Source organism: Perna viridis, chromosome 2 (assembly GCF_037379345.1).
Source record: "Perna viridis isolate PV_CMFRI_1.1 ecotype Kerala chromosome 2, ASM3737934v1, whole genome shotgun sequence".
In the NCBI taxonomy this organism is placed as follows: domain Eukaryota; kingdom Metazoa; phylum Mollusca; class Bivalvia; order Mytilida; family Mytilidae; genus Perna; species Perna viridis.
Genome location: NC_142446.1, coordinates 31,470,146 through 31,485,104, shown reverse-complemented (window position 1 = coordinate 31,485,104; position 14,959 = coordinate 31,470,146). Strand labels below are relative to the sequence as shown.

General features: G+C 31.7%; 1 protein-coding gene across 12 annotated transcripts in view; it reads left to right on the top strand.

The window, feature by feature from the left end:
- Positions 1-14,959, top strand: part of LOC148624635 (phosphatidylinositol 3,4,5-trisphosphate 5-phosphatase 2A-like) — a 92,646-nt gene that overhangs the window by 12,584 nt on the left and 65,103 nt on the right. For 5 of the 12 annotated variants that reach the window (XM_088567401.1, XM_088567413.1, XM_088567400.1 and 2 more), the window contains exon 1: positions 6,667-6,848. The exons of 6 other annotated variants lie outside the window; for them this stretch is intronic. In XM_088567401.1, coding sequence (XP_088423527.1) covers positions 6,682-6,848 — 167 coding nt within the window. In that variant the 5' untranslated portion in view covers positions 6,667-6,681. Of the gene's footprint in view, positions 1-1,153; positions 1,265-6,666; positions 6,849-14,959 lie in introns of those variants that run through there. One more of the 12 variants, XM_088567411.1, reaches the window with a different exon arrangement.

Here is a 14,959-nt window from a genome sequence, read left to right as displayed (position 1 = left end):
TCTGTGGAAAACATGGCTTATGTTACTAATAAAAAGAACGAAGGGGTCAGTCAGAAGTTTTTCTCATATATCTCCAAAACTGTTAGATTTAGCCAAATTCTTTCAATTGCTGAAATAATCCTTATTATAAGGCCTACAAAAGTCTTCAGAGATCAAAGTTGTCAGATGACTCCATGTAAGATTTTTTGCCCTTGAAAGATGAAAAATGATGTTTTTATCTGTTACAGTTTTCAGCCAATATCTTGAAAACTATGATAGATAGAATGAACTTTCAGTGGCTGAAATAATCCTTATAAGGCCTGTAAAAGTTTGTGAGGATCAAAGTTTTTGGATGACTTCTTGTTAGAGTTATTGCCCTTGAAAGGTAAAAAATTATGTTTTTTTGCATTTTCTGGGATCCCTTGTTTTACTAGACCCTGCTTATCAAAATTTCTGGAGATGAACCAGCACTGGCCAGTTATATGACATGTATGCTTTCTTGGGCTAAGCTTACTGTTAAACTATGAATTTGCTTGAACTAATTACATCTAGAGTTTGAAACGATATAAATCAGATAAAATTTCCAAACTCCCTATTTGAACTGTTCGTTCATTAAAACAGGATTTCTTTAGTAAGATTAATTTAAGTTAAATTGAAAGGGGTCTAAGTGGGTTCCACATATCCAATGAAAAGATGTTTGAAGTATAAGTTAGTGCTGCATCTAGTAATCTTGGTACTGGTATTAAATGATAGGTGACTGAAAATCTTGTTTGGTATTAAACTGAAAATCAAATGAATGGTTTCTGTATTTGTCGTAGGTAATATAAATGTACTGAATCCTGGGTATTGGATAGCCTTGAGATTTAGGCAAAACAATGTCCTCTTTGCAGTGTAGAATTAAGTAAGATTATTTTATACACTCTATGTTTTACATTGTTGGAAGTATCCAATTTTTGGCAATTGGCAAGCTTTGCTTTGCAGGACAACATGCTTACATGTAATTGAGGAACTACATAAAAAGAAAAACACTTATTGTTCTTTCAGGAGAAGAAAACTAACATAGTTCAAAAGGTGCATATTTTAATTACTTTTACCCTGCACAATCATTATCTTGTGACTTAAGAATGTTTTGAAATGGCACCCACATGGGATTCTTTACTACACCATGTGATTTGTAAATGTCTAGGTGGTTTCCCTATCTCAGTTACAAGTGTTATCAGGAGTGTTATCTATGGATTATTTCCCCTTGATCTCAGAAACCGATACTTTGTTGTTTCTGTTGATGGTAAGTACGTTTAGTATTTTTAATATTCAAAATTTTGATGGAAAGCTTTATTTTGTAAGCCGTTAATGTGGGGAATTGAATAAGTTAGTGTTGTTTGCTAAGAACTATTCAACATGTTCAAATTGAAGAGGCTTCTCTCATGTGTTTTGTGTTTGATTTCAAATTTTGTGAATATTTCTTTTGTCATTGATAACTATCAGTCTTGAAAAACTTGTTGAGAAAATGAAATTTTAATCTTAAAGGCTTGTTAATATATTAACTTACTTTTTATTATGAACATGTGTAAACAGTTTTTATGACTTAATAGGAATGATAAAATAAATAATTAGTAATTTAAGTTGAATGCCATAAATGTGAAAACAAATATCTTTGATGTTAAGCAAGAAACTATTTTGTTTAATACCAATTTTTTGTTGAAAATCACAATGAATATATTTTACTAATTCTGTACAAAATTTACTAGGAGCAATTATGATCCCTTATATTTTAAATCAATATTAAGGAGTGTGTCCATGAATCAAAGCTTAAATGTACTTGATTCAAAGACAGATGGAAGGGCCAACATTTTATTCCAGTGGTAGTTGTCCATGTTTTTGTACATCTGTTAGCTGTCTGTTAGCTACTCTGATTTGTTAGTGAGTAGGTTAGCAAATTATTCTGTTCTTATCTCAGATATCTTGATTTTAGTGTTGAAATATGTATAAGTTTTGTACCGTTTGAAAATATTTTGTACTGAAATTAAAATGTGTAATACATGTTCCCCAATCAAATAGTTCTGCATATTTGTTATTTTATACCAAACCTACTGAGTACTGTAAATGCTAATGAGTGACTACTGATATATATATATTATACAGAAAGAATAACAAATAAGTTTTAATGCTTTTTGCAAGTGAGTTGAAATAGCTGGAAGGTACCCTATACATGTACTTGGTACTTGTGTTTCTATACCTCTTCTCTTTGAATCAAGGGCATATTTGTCTATACATTGCTGTAAATCACTTGATCAATTTACTTCAAACTTCAACACAATACTTAAGTACCAGTCCATATAAAATTCAGACACTGCCTAATATCAAGGTGATTCATGGTGTAAAAAAACCACCAAATCAGCAATGCTTTTTCAGTCTTACATATGCTTTATTTTCACATAATGCTATTTATTTCTGTATTCAGATATTCATTTTGAGTAAATCAAACATTTATCTCCCACTAAAATCAACCAAATCAAACAAAATCAAGAATGATAACTCTTGCAAAGTGTCAATTTCATGTACTATATATAGATTTTTTTTTCTCAAAAGTGCAACAACCAAATTAAAAAAAAATGAGACTTGTTGTGTGGTCAGTTACTATTTCTGAACTAGAAATAATATTAAATTTGGTGGGTTTTTGACATGCATGAATCACCTCTTGTCTTATATTTATACAGACTGCAAGTCAATAAATGAAGGTATAGTTCAATAATAGTGTGTATTATATATTGAATACTTTAGATCTTTTTTACTCTAAAAACTTGTGGTGCATGGATATCTGTTGTCACCAGAGATACAATATCATCACAATCAAACCAATTGCAAAATATATTTTTCCATGTTTAGGTCTTGTATTGAATATTTATTTTTTTTGCTTTTAAGACCAAATTTTGATATATATTATTTTCCAAAATTGTATGAAATACATGTGCCTTTCTTACAAATTTATATGGATAACATATATTACCAAATGCTGTTTATAAAAATGTTTTTTCATGAGTTTATTGTTTATTCTTTTTTCTTTAGTCTTAAGCTTGTGGAAATATGAAATACATATATTATTAAGATTTTTCCTGTGACTCGTTGTATAACTCCTAAGACCATTTAGGAATGTATTTTTATCATACTGCTGGTGGTTTTGCTGTACATGTATTAGGAATTACATGTACTTAAAATGCCAATTTTGTAATGCAGTACAAGTAAACTAAGTTTGCTGTTACTGCTTGAAAATCATAAATATGTAAATAGCTCATTACATTTAAATAGCAAAAATAATATTGCAGCATAAAATACATTTTAACATTGTACGGATTTAACTGATATTTATTTTTGAATAAATTCCAAAACTTTTGCTAAAAATTTGTTGAGCATTATTCATATTTATTTAAAAACTGATAAAAATAAGAGGTTAAGAAATTGGTAAGTATAAAAAGATGTAATTACTGTCTACTGCAAAGCTGGGCTATATATAACCACACTTGAAGAGTTGATAGCATACAAGTATTTTCATGTTTATTTTTATATCTGTATGTCTGTAACACTTTTAGTTTTTGTAGGGTACTTTTCGAAGATTGCATAGCTTAAACAGAGTCGATGTTGTTGACCATGATATAGATGTTTTTAGGAGTTGGGTACTGGTTGGTGTTATAACAGCTTTATCAGGCTTTAATTCATTCAATGTTGTTGACCATGGTATAGATGATTTTAGGAGTTGGGTTTTGATTTTTGTTGTAGCAGCTTTATCAGGCTTTAAGTCAGTCAGTGTTGTTGACCATGGTATAGATGTTTTTAGGAGTTGGGCATTTGTTGGTGTTAAAGCAGCTATATCAGGCTTTAATTCAGACAATGTTGTTGACCATGGTATAGATAAGTCAGTCAATGTTGTTGACCATGGTATAGATGTTTTTAGGAGTTGGGTTCTGGTTTTTGTTATAGCATCTTTATCAGGCTTTAAGTCAGTCAATGTTGTTGACCATGGTATAGATGATTTTAGGAGTTGGGTTCTGGTTTTTGTTATAGCATCTTTATCAGGCTTTAATTCAGTCAGTGTTGTTGACCATGGTATAGATGATTTTAGGAGTTGGGTACTGGTTTTTCTTATAGCAGCTTTATCAGGCTTTAATTCAGTCAGTGTTGTTGACCATGGTATAGATGATTTTAGGAGTTGGGTTCTGGTTTTTGTTACAGCATCTTTATCAGGCTTTAAGTCAGTCAGTGTTGTTGACCATGGTATAGATGATTTTAGGAGTTGGGTTCTGGTTTTTCTTATAGCAGCTTTATCAGGCTTTAATTCAATCAATGTTGTTGACCATGGTATAGATGATTTTAGGAGTTGGGTTCTGGTTTTTGTTATAGCATCTTTATCAGGCTTTAAGTCAGTCAATGTTGTTGACCATGGTATAGATGATTTTAGGAGTTGGGTTCTGGTTTTTGTTATAGCATCTTTATCAGGCTTTAATTCAGTCAGTGTTGTTGACCATGGTATAGATGATTTTAGGAGTTGGGTACTGGTTTTTCTTATAGCAGCTTTATCAGGCTTTAATTCAGTCAGTGTTGTTGACCATGGTATAGATGATTTTAGGAGTTGGGTTCTGGTTTTTGTTACAGCATCTTTATCAGGCTTTAAGTCAGTCAATGTTGTTGACCATGGTATAGATGTTTTTAGGAGTTTGGATATTGGTTTTTGTTATAGCAGCTTTATCAGGCTTTAATTCAGTCAGTGTTGTTGACCATGGTATAGATGATTTTAGGAGTTGGGTTCTGGTTTTTGTTACAGCATCTTTATCAGGCTTTAAGTCAGTCAGTGTTGTTGACCATGGTATAGATGTTTTTAGGAGTTGGGTACTGGTTGGTGTTATAGCATCTTTATCAGGCTTTAAGTCAGTCAGTGTTGTTGACCATGGTATAGATAAGTCAGTCAGTGTTGTTGACCATGGTATAGATGTTTTTAGGAGTTGGGTTCTGGTTTTTGTTACAGCATCTTTATCAGGCTTTAAGTCAGTCAGTGTTGTTGACCATGGTATAGATGTTTTTAGGAGTTGGGTACTGGTTGGTGTTATAGCATCTTTATCAGGCTTTAAGTCAGTCAGTGTTGTTGACCATGGTATAGATGTTTTTAGGAGTTGGGTTCTGGTTTTTGTTACAGCATCTTTATCAGGCTTTAAGTCAGTCAGTGTTGTTGACCATGGTATAGATGTTTTTAGGAGTTGGGTACTGGTTGGTGTTATAGCATCTTTATCAGGCTTTAAGTCAGTCAGTGTTGTTGACCATGGTATAGATGTTTTTAGGAGTTGGGTTCTGGTTTTTGTTACAGCATCTTTATCAGGCTTTAAGTCAGTCAATGTTGTTGACCATGGTATAGATGTTTTTAGGAGTTGGGTACTGGTTGGTGTTATAGCAGCCTTATCAGGCTTTAATTCAGTCATTGTTGTTGCCGATTGTATAGATGTTTTTAGGAGTTGGGCATTTGTTGGTGTTAAAGCAGCTATATCAGGCTTTAATTCAGTCAATGTTGTTGCCCATGGTATAGATAATTTTAGGAGTGGGGCATTTGTTGGTGTTAAAGCAACTATATCAGGCGTTAACAGAGAAAACATTGGTGAAAAGCTGATAGAATTTTCGGAACACATAAATGCCTTAAATGATGATGGAAAAGTTGGACATGTGTAGCCACAGGCTTTAAAACTTTGCAAGAAAGGGTATGAGAATTTTAGAAAAGCAAATTAATACTAAAGATAGAATTTTAGGGTTTTTAAATGAAGCAAATGTTGTTTTTGTGGTTTGCAGAATGAATTTTAAATATACCAAATTAATTGTTGTTGTCCTCGTTACCAATCGACATTAATAACATTTGTAGCTTTATAGTAGATGTCCACATAAGTGTTACGCAGAGAGTACTTTATGGGTTGAAACAACATCTATTTTTGTTAAGAGCAATGCATTCACCAAAAGTTCAATATTTTTAATTTGAAGTGGCATTAAATAAAGGGGAAATGGAATGCATTACAGTTTTATTTTAAGTAAAGAAAACTCTTACATTACCAACACATTCTGTTAGATTTTTGACTATTTATGTTATTTACTGGATGGTTTTCCATTGAAAATTTCATACAGTTTAATGATAAAAAGTTTTCTGCTAACTTGCATAAAAAAAAAAAAATTGTGATCATTTTGAGTTTGATTCTTTCAAATGTTACTACATAAATGGTACTATGCAAATAATAAATCACAACTACGACCTTAATTTGTCCTCGCTGCTTTTGTATACATGTATACATGTACCATTAGTTCAGTAGCATTTGTCTATGATTTAAAAAAAAATGCATGTCTTTGTATTTTGATAACATCTAAGGCTTTCCTTGCTAAATTGTTGTTCTAGACCAGTAATATTTTTCCATTGGTAAACTTTAATTGGCAGTGGGCAAAATATCCTTGATTTAATTGCACACTTTCATCATTAGCCATTAAGTGTTCTACTGGTACATGTATTTATAAGTACTTATACATGTACATGTATTTAAGAAATGACTTCCCCATCTATTTTTGTATCCTGTTCAAGTTTTGCATTTGGATAGCTACTATATATTGAGTGGAGATTTAAATGCATTCAGAACTTTTTCCATGAAAATGTGTGAATTTTTTTCCTGTTGACAATTAAAAACCATGTCTTTTTTCACAATACATAAATACTGTGTTGGCGGATGTCTATTTTGTCTGCTTGTAGAAACTGAATCACCTCATTCACCTACTAAGGTCTTCAATTTTATCGTGGACAATGATGATGCCAAGAAAGAACTTGCAACTTTGTTGTCCATTGGTAAACAATGCAGGTAGGTTGCTTTGTTTATATAATACACATTGATTTCTTATCTACTATTAAAATGGGGGGTGACCTAACTGTCTTACAAATTCATGCTGGTCTCAATAACAGTGAAGTTATCTTACACTTGACTGAAAATATTTATTTAGTTTGACTTTTTTTACACTTCTTTTCTGCTAATTTAAAGGCAATATGATCAAGATGTTTCTAAGCACAGTGGAACTAGTTTTATCTGGCAAGTGAGTATTCAACAACTATGTATGATTGGACATTCTAAGTCTGTCATATATTCCAATAAATTTTCATCAGCTAAATATGGGAAAGTCTGCAAGAGAATTATTTTAAATTTAGTACAATCTTAAGTGGCCTTCAAAGGGAGAGTAAAATTGAAGTTTAATAAGACAGATATATACAGATTAAGTGTCAGTATGTGTGAGAATCAGGCAGTGGGTGAAACATGGTATGAAAAAAACCCTCCATTTTGATAGTTTAATTTGACTGTTTTCACCATCAGAATCCAGGAAAACAGACAAGATTTACCATATCATGCTGGCCTATCGAGTTACAGTTTAATTGAAACGAACTGAAAATGAACATTTCAAGGGCAGATAACTCTGTCAAAAACCTAATTTTTCTAACATTCTATTGAAAAAATTCTGAGCAAAGCCAGTGATGCAGGGATCAAATAATTCTCTTTTCAAATAGAGAAAGTATCATTGAGTGGTGTTACATTGTCAGATCAGTGTGGTTTGACATGCATGTTTCTGATTTTTTCAATTTTGCCTGATACTTACAAACACTTGCACTTAATTTTACATAAAATACAATGCATAAGAATATTTTAATAAAAGTTTTTACCAGTGTCATCAGTGGTAAAAACAGATTTAGTAGTTCATCCTGTCTGTCACACATAGGTGGTATCTTTACTTGCTCTGTAATCTGTAACTCAAAAAGAATTGGACCAATATTTTCCAAATTTTGTACAGTGTTTATGAACATTTTATAGATATGTACCTCATGTTGTGATTAATTTAGCCATTTATTTTTTTTGCAAGTTGAACAGCCATTTCATGTGATCAATTTAACTTGTTTTACTGTATTGATCTGGTCCTTTGTAAAATGAAGCATTTACCTGAACCAAAAGAATTCATGGATGAGACATTTTGTTTATACTGGTTGCACTATATATGTAAAAATATGGTCAATGACATCCTATTTTTTTTTAAATTTGAGACTACTTGATATGCAAATTAATTGATCCTCTCTAAGTATCATGACCTAGTTGACAAATTTATTGAAATAAAACATTAAAAAAAAAAAAATAAATAAATAAACTTAGAGGTTGAGATTTTATAATAATTTTACGAGTTGATAGTAGAGAGAGAATAATAATCCTGTAAATACTCTCAGTACTGGACAGAGTGGTTAAACTAGAAGAATTACTTAGAGTTCGAATCCTCCTTCTGTTGTTAATAAATTTTATTGATGAAGTGCAATTTTTTGGCATAATGATCAAATATTAAGTCTGTTACACCCCCCCCTACACCATTATTCTGGAACCTTTCAAAAACCTCAGGATCTGTGCCTGGGACTTACGGAACAATAAAATGGTTTTGAGCTTGACAATAGGGTGATAGACAGAAAATCGTACTGAAAGGGTCAGGTAATTATGTAAGATACCTTTTGTAAAGGGTGCAGTGTGAAGATACAGTAAGAAGAGTTATCTGAAAAAATTACCCAAGACGACATAGTAATGAAAACACCTGTAGCAGAATATTAGGTTCCTAAACGAGTGCATAGTGAAGATCTTGGATATCTTCCACGAGTGTGAGTTGTAGGATTTCTCACACATGTGGAAGATTTCCCAGATCTTCACTATTCACGAGTACAAGAACCTATTTCTTTCGTTTAAAATTATTGAAACTATATGAATGGATGATGTTGAAAAATGGAACAAATTATTGCACCCATGTAAAAATGTGTGTCATGTCAGTTAAAAATAAATACCTTGAAATAAAATCCTCATTAAGATCAATTATTGTATAATTGCTAAGAATAATAAAATAGAGACCCAATGGTGTAGTTCAGTAGAAGAAAGTTATGAAAGGTTTTTTTTTCTGAAATATGGTACTACAATGCACTACTTTTTGGCGGAAAATTGACCTATTTTTAGATTAACCTGCTTTTGATTGGTTCATGTGCCACTGTCTTCATTGGGCTGTCTTGCCCTACTGAAGATCTTTTTTTTTTTTTTTACTCAAGGGTTTAGAAATTCTGTTTTTACACAAATGAAGCACAGCAGAACTAGTGATGAGACAATGAATTTCTCAGATGAGTGGAAGAAATCACAGAGTTTCAATAGGGATGAATGTAAAATGCTTTGTTTTATAGGGCATCTACCTATAGCTAAGGAGAAAATCTACATTATTTCCGATAACTATCACTGTCTAGCTACGTTGCATAGTCACAATCGCCTATGACGTTGGCAACACCCTTAGTTTCATAACTAAAGTATAAATTTCCAATAAAACTTTAATGTTGCATGCAATTTACAGTATAATTGATTTTGAAGTTTAAAGTTCTATTTTTATCAATTTGAGTTAGCTCCCTTTGTTTAGATTGACAGAAAGGGTATCAGTTTTGATAAAAGAGAAGTTAAACACATGTGCTACTGATTACTCTGCATGTTTCATGCTGATTAAGATAATAGAAATAATCTTGATTTTATCAAAAGAATGCATTTACATGGATGCATTGGTATAGTTTTATCATAATTGTTGCATGGTCATTGCTTTAATAAATCAAAAGTGATTTTTATTCGTAAGATGTTTTCTGATGTTCCATTCATACTTTTAACAATCTACTGAATATTGGGATCAGCTTTATTCTTTTTGTCCATGGGTCCACGAGCTAAGTGGTTATTGGTTTTGAATAAAATTGCTTTGTTATTCTCTGTCTATGTGTTTGGCGAATTAGAGTTGATTTTTTTTTTTCAATTGATAAACTTCAAGATAGCTTTATTATCTTTAAAAAAGGAAAAATTAAAAAAGAGAATGTTTTCCTCTTGTTTTATTATTTTGTTTCGTTGATGTTTTTTTCCATAGCTAGACTTATAAAGATGCTACTTATACACAATTTAAAAAAAAAGTTCTTTTAAAACCTTTTCAAAATTTGTCTCCTTTTTTTACTATTTGGTAAAAAGGTTATATGCTGGTGCATTTGTTATGTTGTTTTTACTATTAGCTTACAATTCATTGATATATAACACAAATTTATTCTATCTTTCAAAACCACCTGCCCTGTGTAGATCTGGATGTCAAAAGAATACGCCTGCAGCAGCGCTAAGCTTGTTGTAAAAGGTGACTAAATAGTGCTCAGAACCCTACCCAGAGAGCAACTGGGTTTTGTACCCCAGGTGGTGGAATGGGGTACCCCTGGTGTGTTACATGCTGGGGTTGTCAGGCTATAATACAGAAAACCTGACTGCAAGCCATAGTGTTGCACCGTGTTGATAAAGATGCCATGTTCCTCGCACATTAAAGAACCCTGCTGTGCTATTCGATAGGAGTAGGAACCTTTGCACTCCACCACAGGAGGCTAAATTGCCCGACCCTACCCATCCCTCCCTTTTTCTAGTGGCAATCAATTTTTGTCGACCCTATTATCCTTGTGTCCAATTTTCATTTCATCATCATTTATGTTAATTTTATCATCCATTTCATGTTCATCGCCTGAATATAGCTGAAATATTGCTGCTCGGGTGTTAAACCCCAATAATCAATCAATCAATCAAAACCACCTTTACAGAGAGCTAAGTAGCTAACTTCAGAAGATAGAGTTGGTCTTTCCTTGGTTGATTGACCTGGTGAACTTATGTAGCTTACTGAGCATGTAGCTTCCTAAGCGAGGTAATATAAACTTTCAGTCAGACATTGATTCAAATACTTATTGAATAATAGACTGTTTATCAATGAGTAATACTCTCTGTTTGTGTTGTGCTTTGATAAAAATTTGCATTGAAGTCATTCTTTCCCACATTTCTGTTTAATCATATACCAAGAATCCAAGTAAAGTCAAAGGTCTATATATCTCAAAAATATATCAGCCATAATGAGTCACCAATAGTCTGTTATTTGACCATTTCATAATGTTAACTTGAAGTATCTATTTTGCCGGTATTCTTTTTCTCAAGAATTGTGCAATAATCAAATACCTCAGTTTTAATCCTCAGTATCACATGACAATCGATAAAGTAATATTTCTCAGATTTCCCCGATGGTCTGATGACTAATGTAGCCATGGTATTGAACCGTGGCTCATGGCTTAGTGAAATGAGTTGTTCAGCAAATGCTTTTCCAAGTGGAAAAAATGATATAAATGATTGTCACAAATTTTCGATAAAGATAGGGGTGGTTCAAGTTCTTTACGAGTTTACAGTATTGATTGTCTGTATACTAACATGTCTCACTTAATTTTACATGTGTCAGTTTTAATTTATTTATTAAAAAAATAATTGCATTAACTTAAACAAACATAGAATGTTAATTAAGCCTTCTGCATTTACTTCCACACATTAATCCCCCAAATTGTTTAAAATGAAGTTTTAACATGGAACCTTGATTTGTTTAATTGGTGCCAAAAATGCATGTATTTTGTTGTAGTTGTTCTTATATGCATGCCCTGTTTATTATTAATTTGTTTTTGACCCAAATTGATATCTATTTAAATTTGCTGACCTTTAGAAATGCACATGCGTTCAAATTCATGCAGGACCTAAAAAGGTTCTTTTAAGAAATATAAAACTGTTAGTCAATCTTACAAGTCTTCTAATTCACCTTTGTTCATTTTTCAACCTTTACTTCAATTTATATATGATTTATTAATGAATTAAAGGTCAATATTATGTTTCACGACCCTGGTTTGACCCCAATCCTATCTGTCATTAATGTAATAAATTGGAAACAGGAGGAAACAATATGATTAAATATTATGTTAATATGGATTTTTTGCTTTGAATTTGTCTTGCATTACTAAACTAACTTATGCTCTAGACCTCTTCATTTAAGTACAAGCAGTTTGAATTTTAAATAGTTACTTACCAACCTATATCAGATTCTTTAACTATTCAAAGTGTAACTTGAATCTGTCATAGCAATTCAGGAATTTTCTTGCATTAAAATTGAAGTTTCCAAAATCCAGAAGTTCTATACATTTTGTTTTTTTTCTTTACCACCTACCAGTTGTATTTCAGGCAGGGAAATGGTGTCTGCACCAAAGATACAGCTTCATATTTATTGAATCATTATGAAAATGTCATTGTTTCTTAGATAATGACTTAATTTTCTGGATGTAAAAGTGTAAAAAAAACTGCAAGATTAAACAATTTTAAACAGTTTTAGTGATTGGACCTATTACTGTGACATCATTGTAATTAATGAAAGCTACAAAGCACTCATTTCCCTATTACATGTACCGGGTATTTTCATAAAATACAGTGAAACTTGTCCAAACCTAACCCTGAATAAACCAAAAACCTGTTTAAATCACAGACTTTTGAAGTCCCTTCATATCAGAGTATATATATTTGAACCTGTCTGATATTTTTAATTCAATGGTACCCTAGAGTGAAAAGCTTAATACAGATGTAATGCATTATATGGTATTTAGTATTCAACCCTTTTGTTGAAAAATGTATCACGTTATTAAGGACCAAGTTTATAGAATAATTTGAGTACATTTCTTTGTCATCGGTTATTTGCATTTCCTTGAAAAATGTCTTCATTATTTCACATGATTTTCACACAAGTTTCACATGATTTTCACTCAAGTTTCACATGATTTTCATCTGAATTGGGCAGATTAAATTTGTAGCTGTAGGGTGAATTGAGTTTTCACCTGCAATTAGTGTGAACTTTTCACATGAAGTTCATGTTAAGTGAATTTCATGTAAAAAAACATGTGAAGTTTAAGTGAAGTTTATGTGAATTCTATAGGAAGCTCGAATCACACGAATTCAACATGAACAATAATTGCCTGTGTAAAGTTTTCGTTATTTTCTTCTGGTATTACTTGTATGTAGACTGTTATGGTGCTGAATTATGATTTTGGGGATTGACCAGAAACAACAATTTCATAATGTATGGTTCATTGTTAAAAATATAATTTTTATATTTATAGCTGTGGGGGTTTTGAATGTTGGAACAAATGCATATTTGTTTTTTTTTTTGTTTGTAACAGATGTTTCTTAATTATCTTGGAGCAGATGACCTATATCAAACTATTTAGAAATCGATGATGAATATCATTATTTATTTTTTTTTTTAAGATATGCATGCTAGATAACAGAATTAATGAATGTAAAAGAAGACTTAGTTTATTTTTTGTACTTCTGAAATCTGCTAAGAATCATAATGTTTACACCTTGCAGTTCACATTAGTGTAATGAATGATGGGCACCTCTGGCATCTTGAAGAGAAAAACAGATCTTGTTTTACAGGATGAGCCAGATGCTTCAGATTTTATGGACATTTAGAATTGATAATAGTGGTAGTTTATGAGCCAAATAACCAGGCATCTGTCAAATTGGCACACTTCTTAGTGCTGTTACTGTATCACTAGTTTACAGAATCATTTGTCCAGAAAACTCACTTAAAAAAACATTCAAACAGCTGATTGAAATGTACAACACTTTTTCATTTCAATCAAACTTATCAATCATTGAACAAATAAATGGTACTCAAAATGAAAGTAGGTAATCAGCTGATCTGTTTAAGTGAAAGTAGGTTTTTTTCATTGTCTTATCAACAACATTAATGGTGAGGATGTGTTATCCTGTTTGAATGTATTTTTATCTTCTTTTGTTTTGTCTGACTAAAGTTGATTCTCTCAACTGATTATTCTGCTGATTTAACTACAATTCATGGAAAGAGTAATCAAGGGAACCAAGGTTATAGCGGTAATCAAAATAATGCATTCCAGGGACAAAGACCAGACATGGAAAACAGACATACACAACAAAGAGCATAAAGTAACTAAAATCATACATACAAAGTAACAAAAGTAAATGAGCAACGCGGACTGCACTAAAAACAGGGAGCATGGACCAGGTGCACCGGTAGGGTAAACGTCCTCTGCTTTTCTAGAAACACCCAGTGTTTTTTTCTGAAAAAAAGTTTAGATATGGGTTTTATAAACTATTTTTGATGGATAGTGTTGACATTAACTTTTGTAAACTTTGCAGATTCATCTTAATTTCAAGGTATATGTGGAAAAAATAACATCGCTATAAATTACTAGATTTTCTTGATGAAAGTAGCCTGTGAATGCATTGTTTAAGTTAAAATGGAAGCAGGTTATCAGCTGTTTTGTACAAATGCTAATAAAAAGATTATAGAGATAGATTGTTTTATCAAATGAATTCAAATCAAAAGATATTGGCTTCAGTTTTGACTGCTTTACACTAATTTTATTTCGTCTAACAACTGTTTTTATTAAAAATTTCTATTCATGCAAATTGAAAATAAGTGCAGATCTTTTATGTTAATCAGTACACTTATTATGTCTTTTTATTAGGTTGACAATTAGCTTGATTAACTAGACAACTGAAAGAACAATATTTGTCTAGACACAGCAAGAATGTTTGAGAATATAATTATTACAAAGCTTGTGTTAATTGAATATTTTAAGGTAGATTTAACATTTAACACAGCTGCTTGTTGATGCATAGGTTTAGGTAGGTGATTTTGCTAAATCAGCTGATCTAAAGACTACTATCTACGAAGTGCAAATTTAAAAAGAATGGGCGAGAGGGCTATGGGTTCTGGTCTTTTTACCCAAATGTAATTATTTTGATTAAGTTGAGCATAATGACTGTTGTAATTTGTTTTCTTGCTTCAGTCATGAAATTTTCATTCCGTACAAGGGAAAACAAATTGTTTTTTTTTTTTTTAAAGGAGACTTGGTTCCCCTTTATGAATAATTGATTCTCCCTTTTTTATTAATGAGATATGTTGTCGATGATTGTGTTAGTTGTGGCTCTGTACCAAGAATATTACATAAGACTAAGTATAATGAGGCAAAAATACATGTATGCATTGTTTGGTATTGAATGAGGCAAGGCAA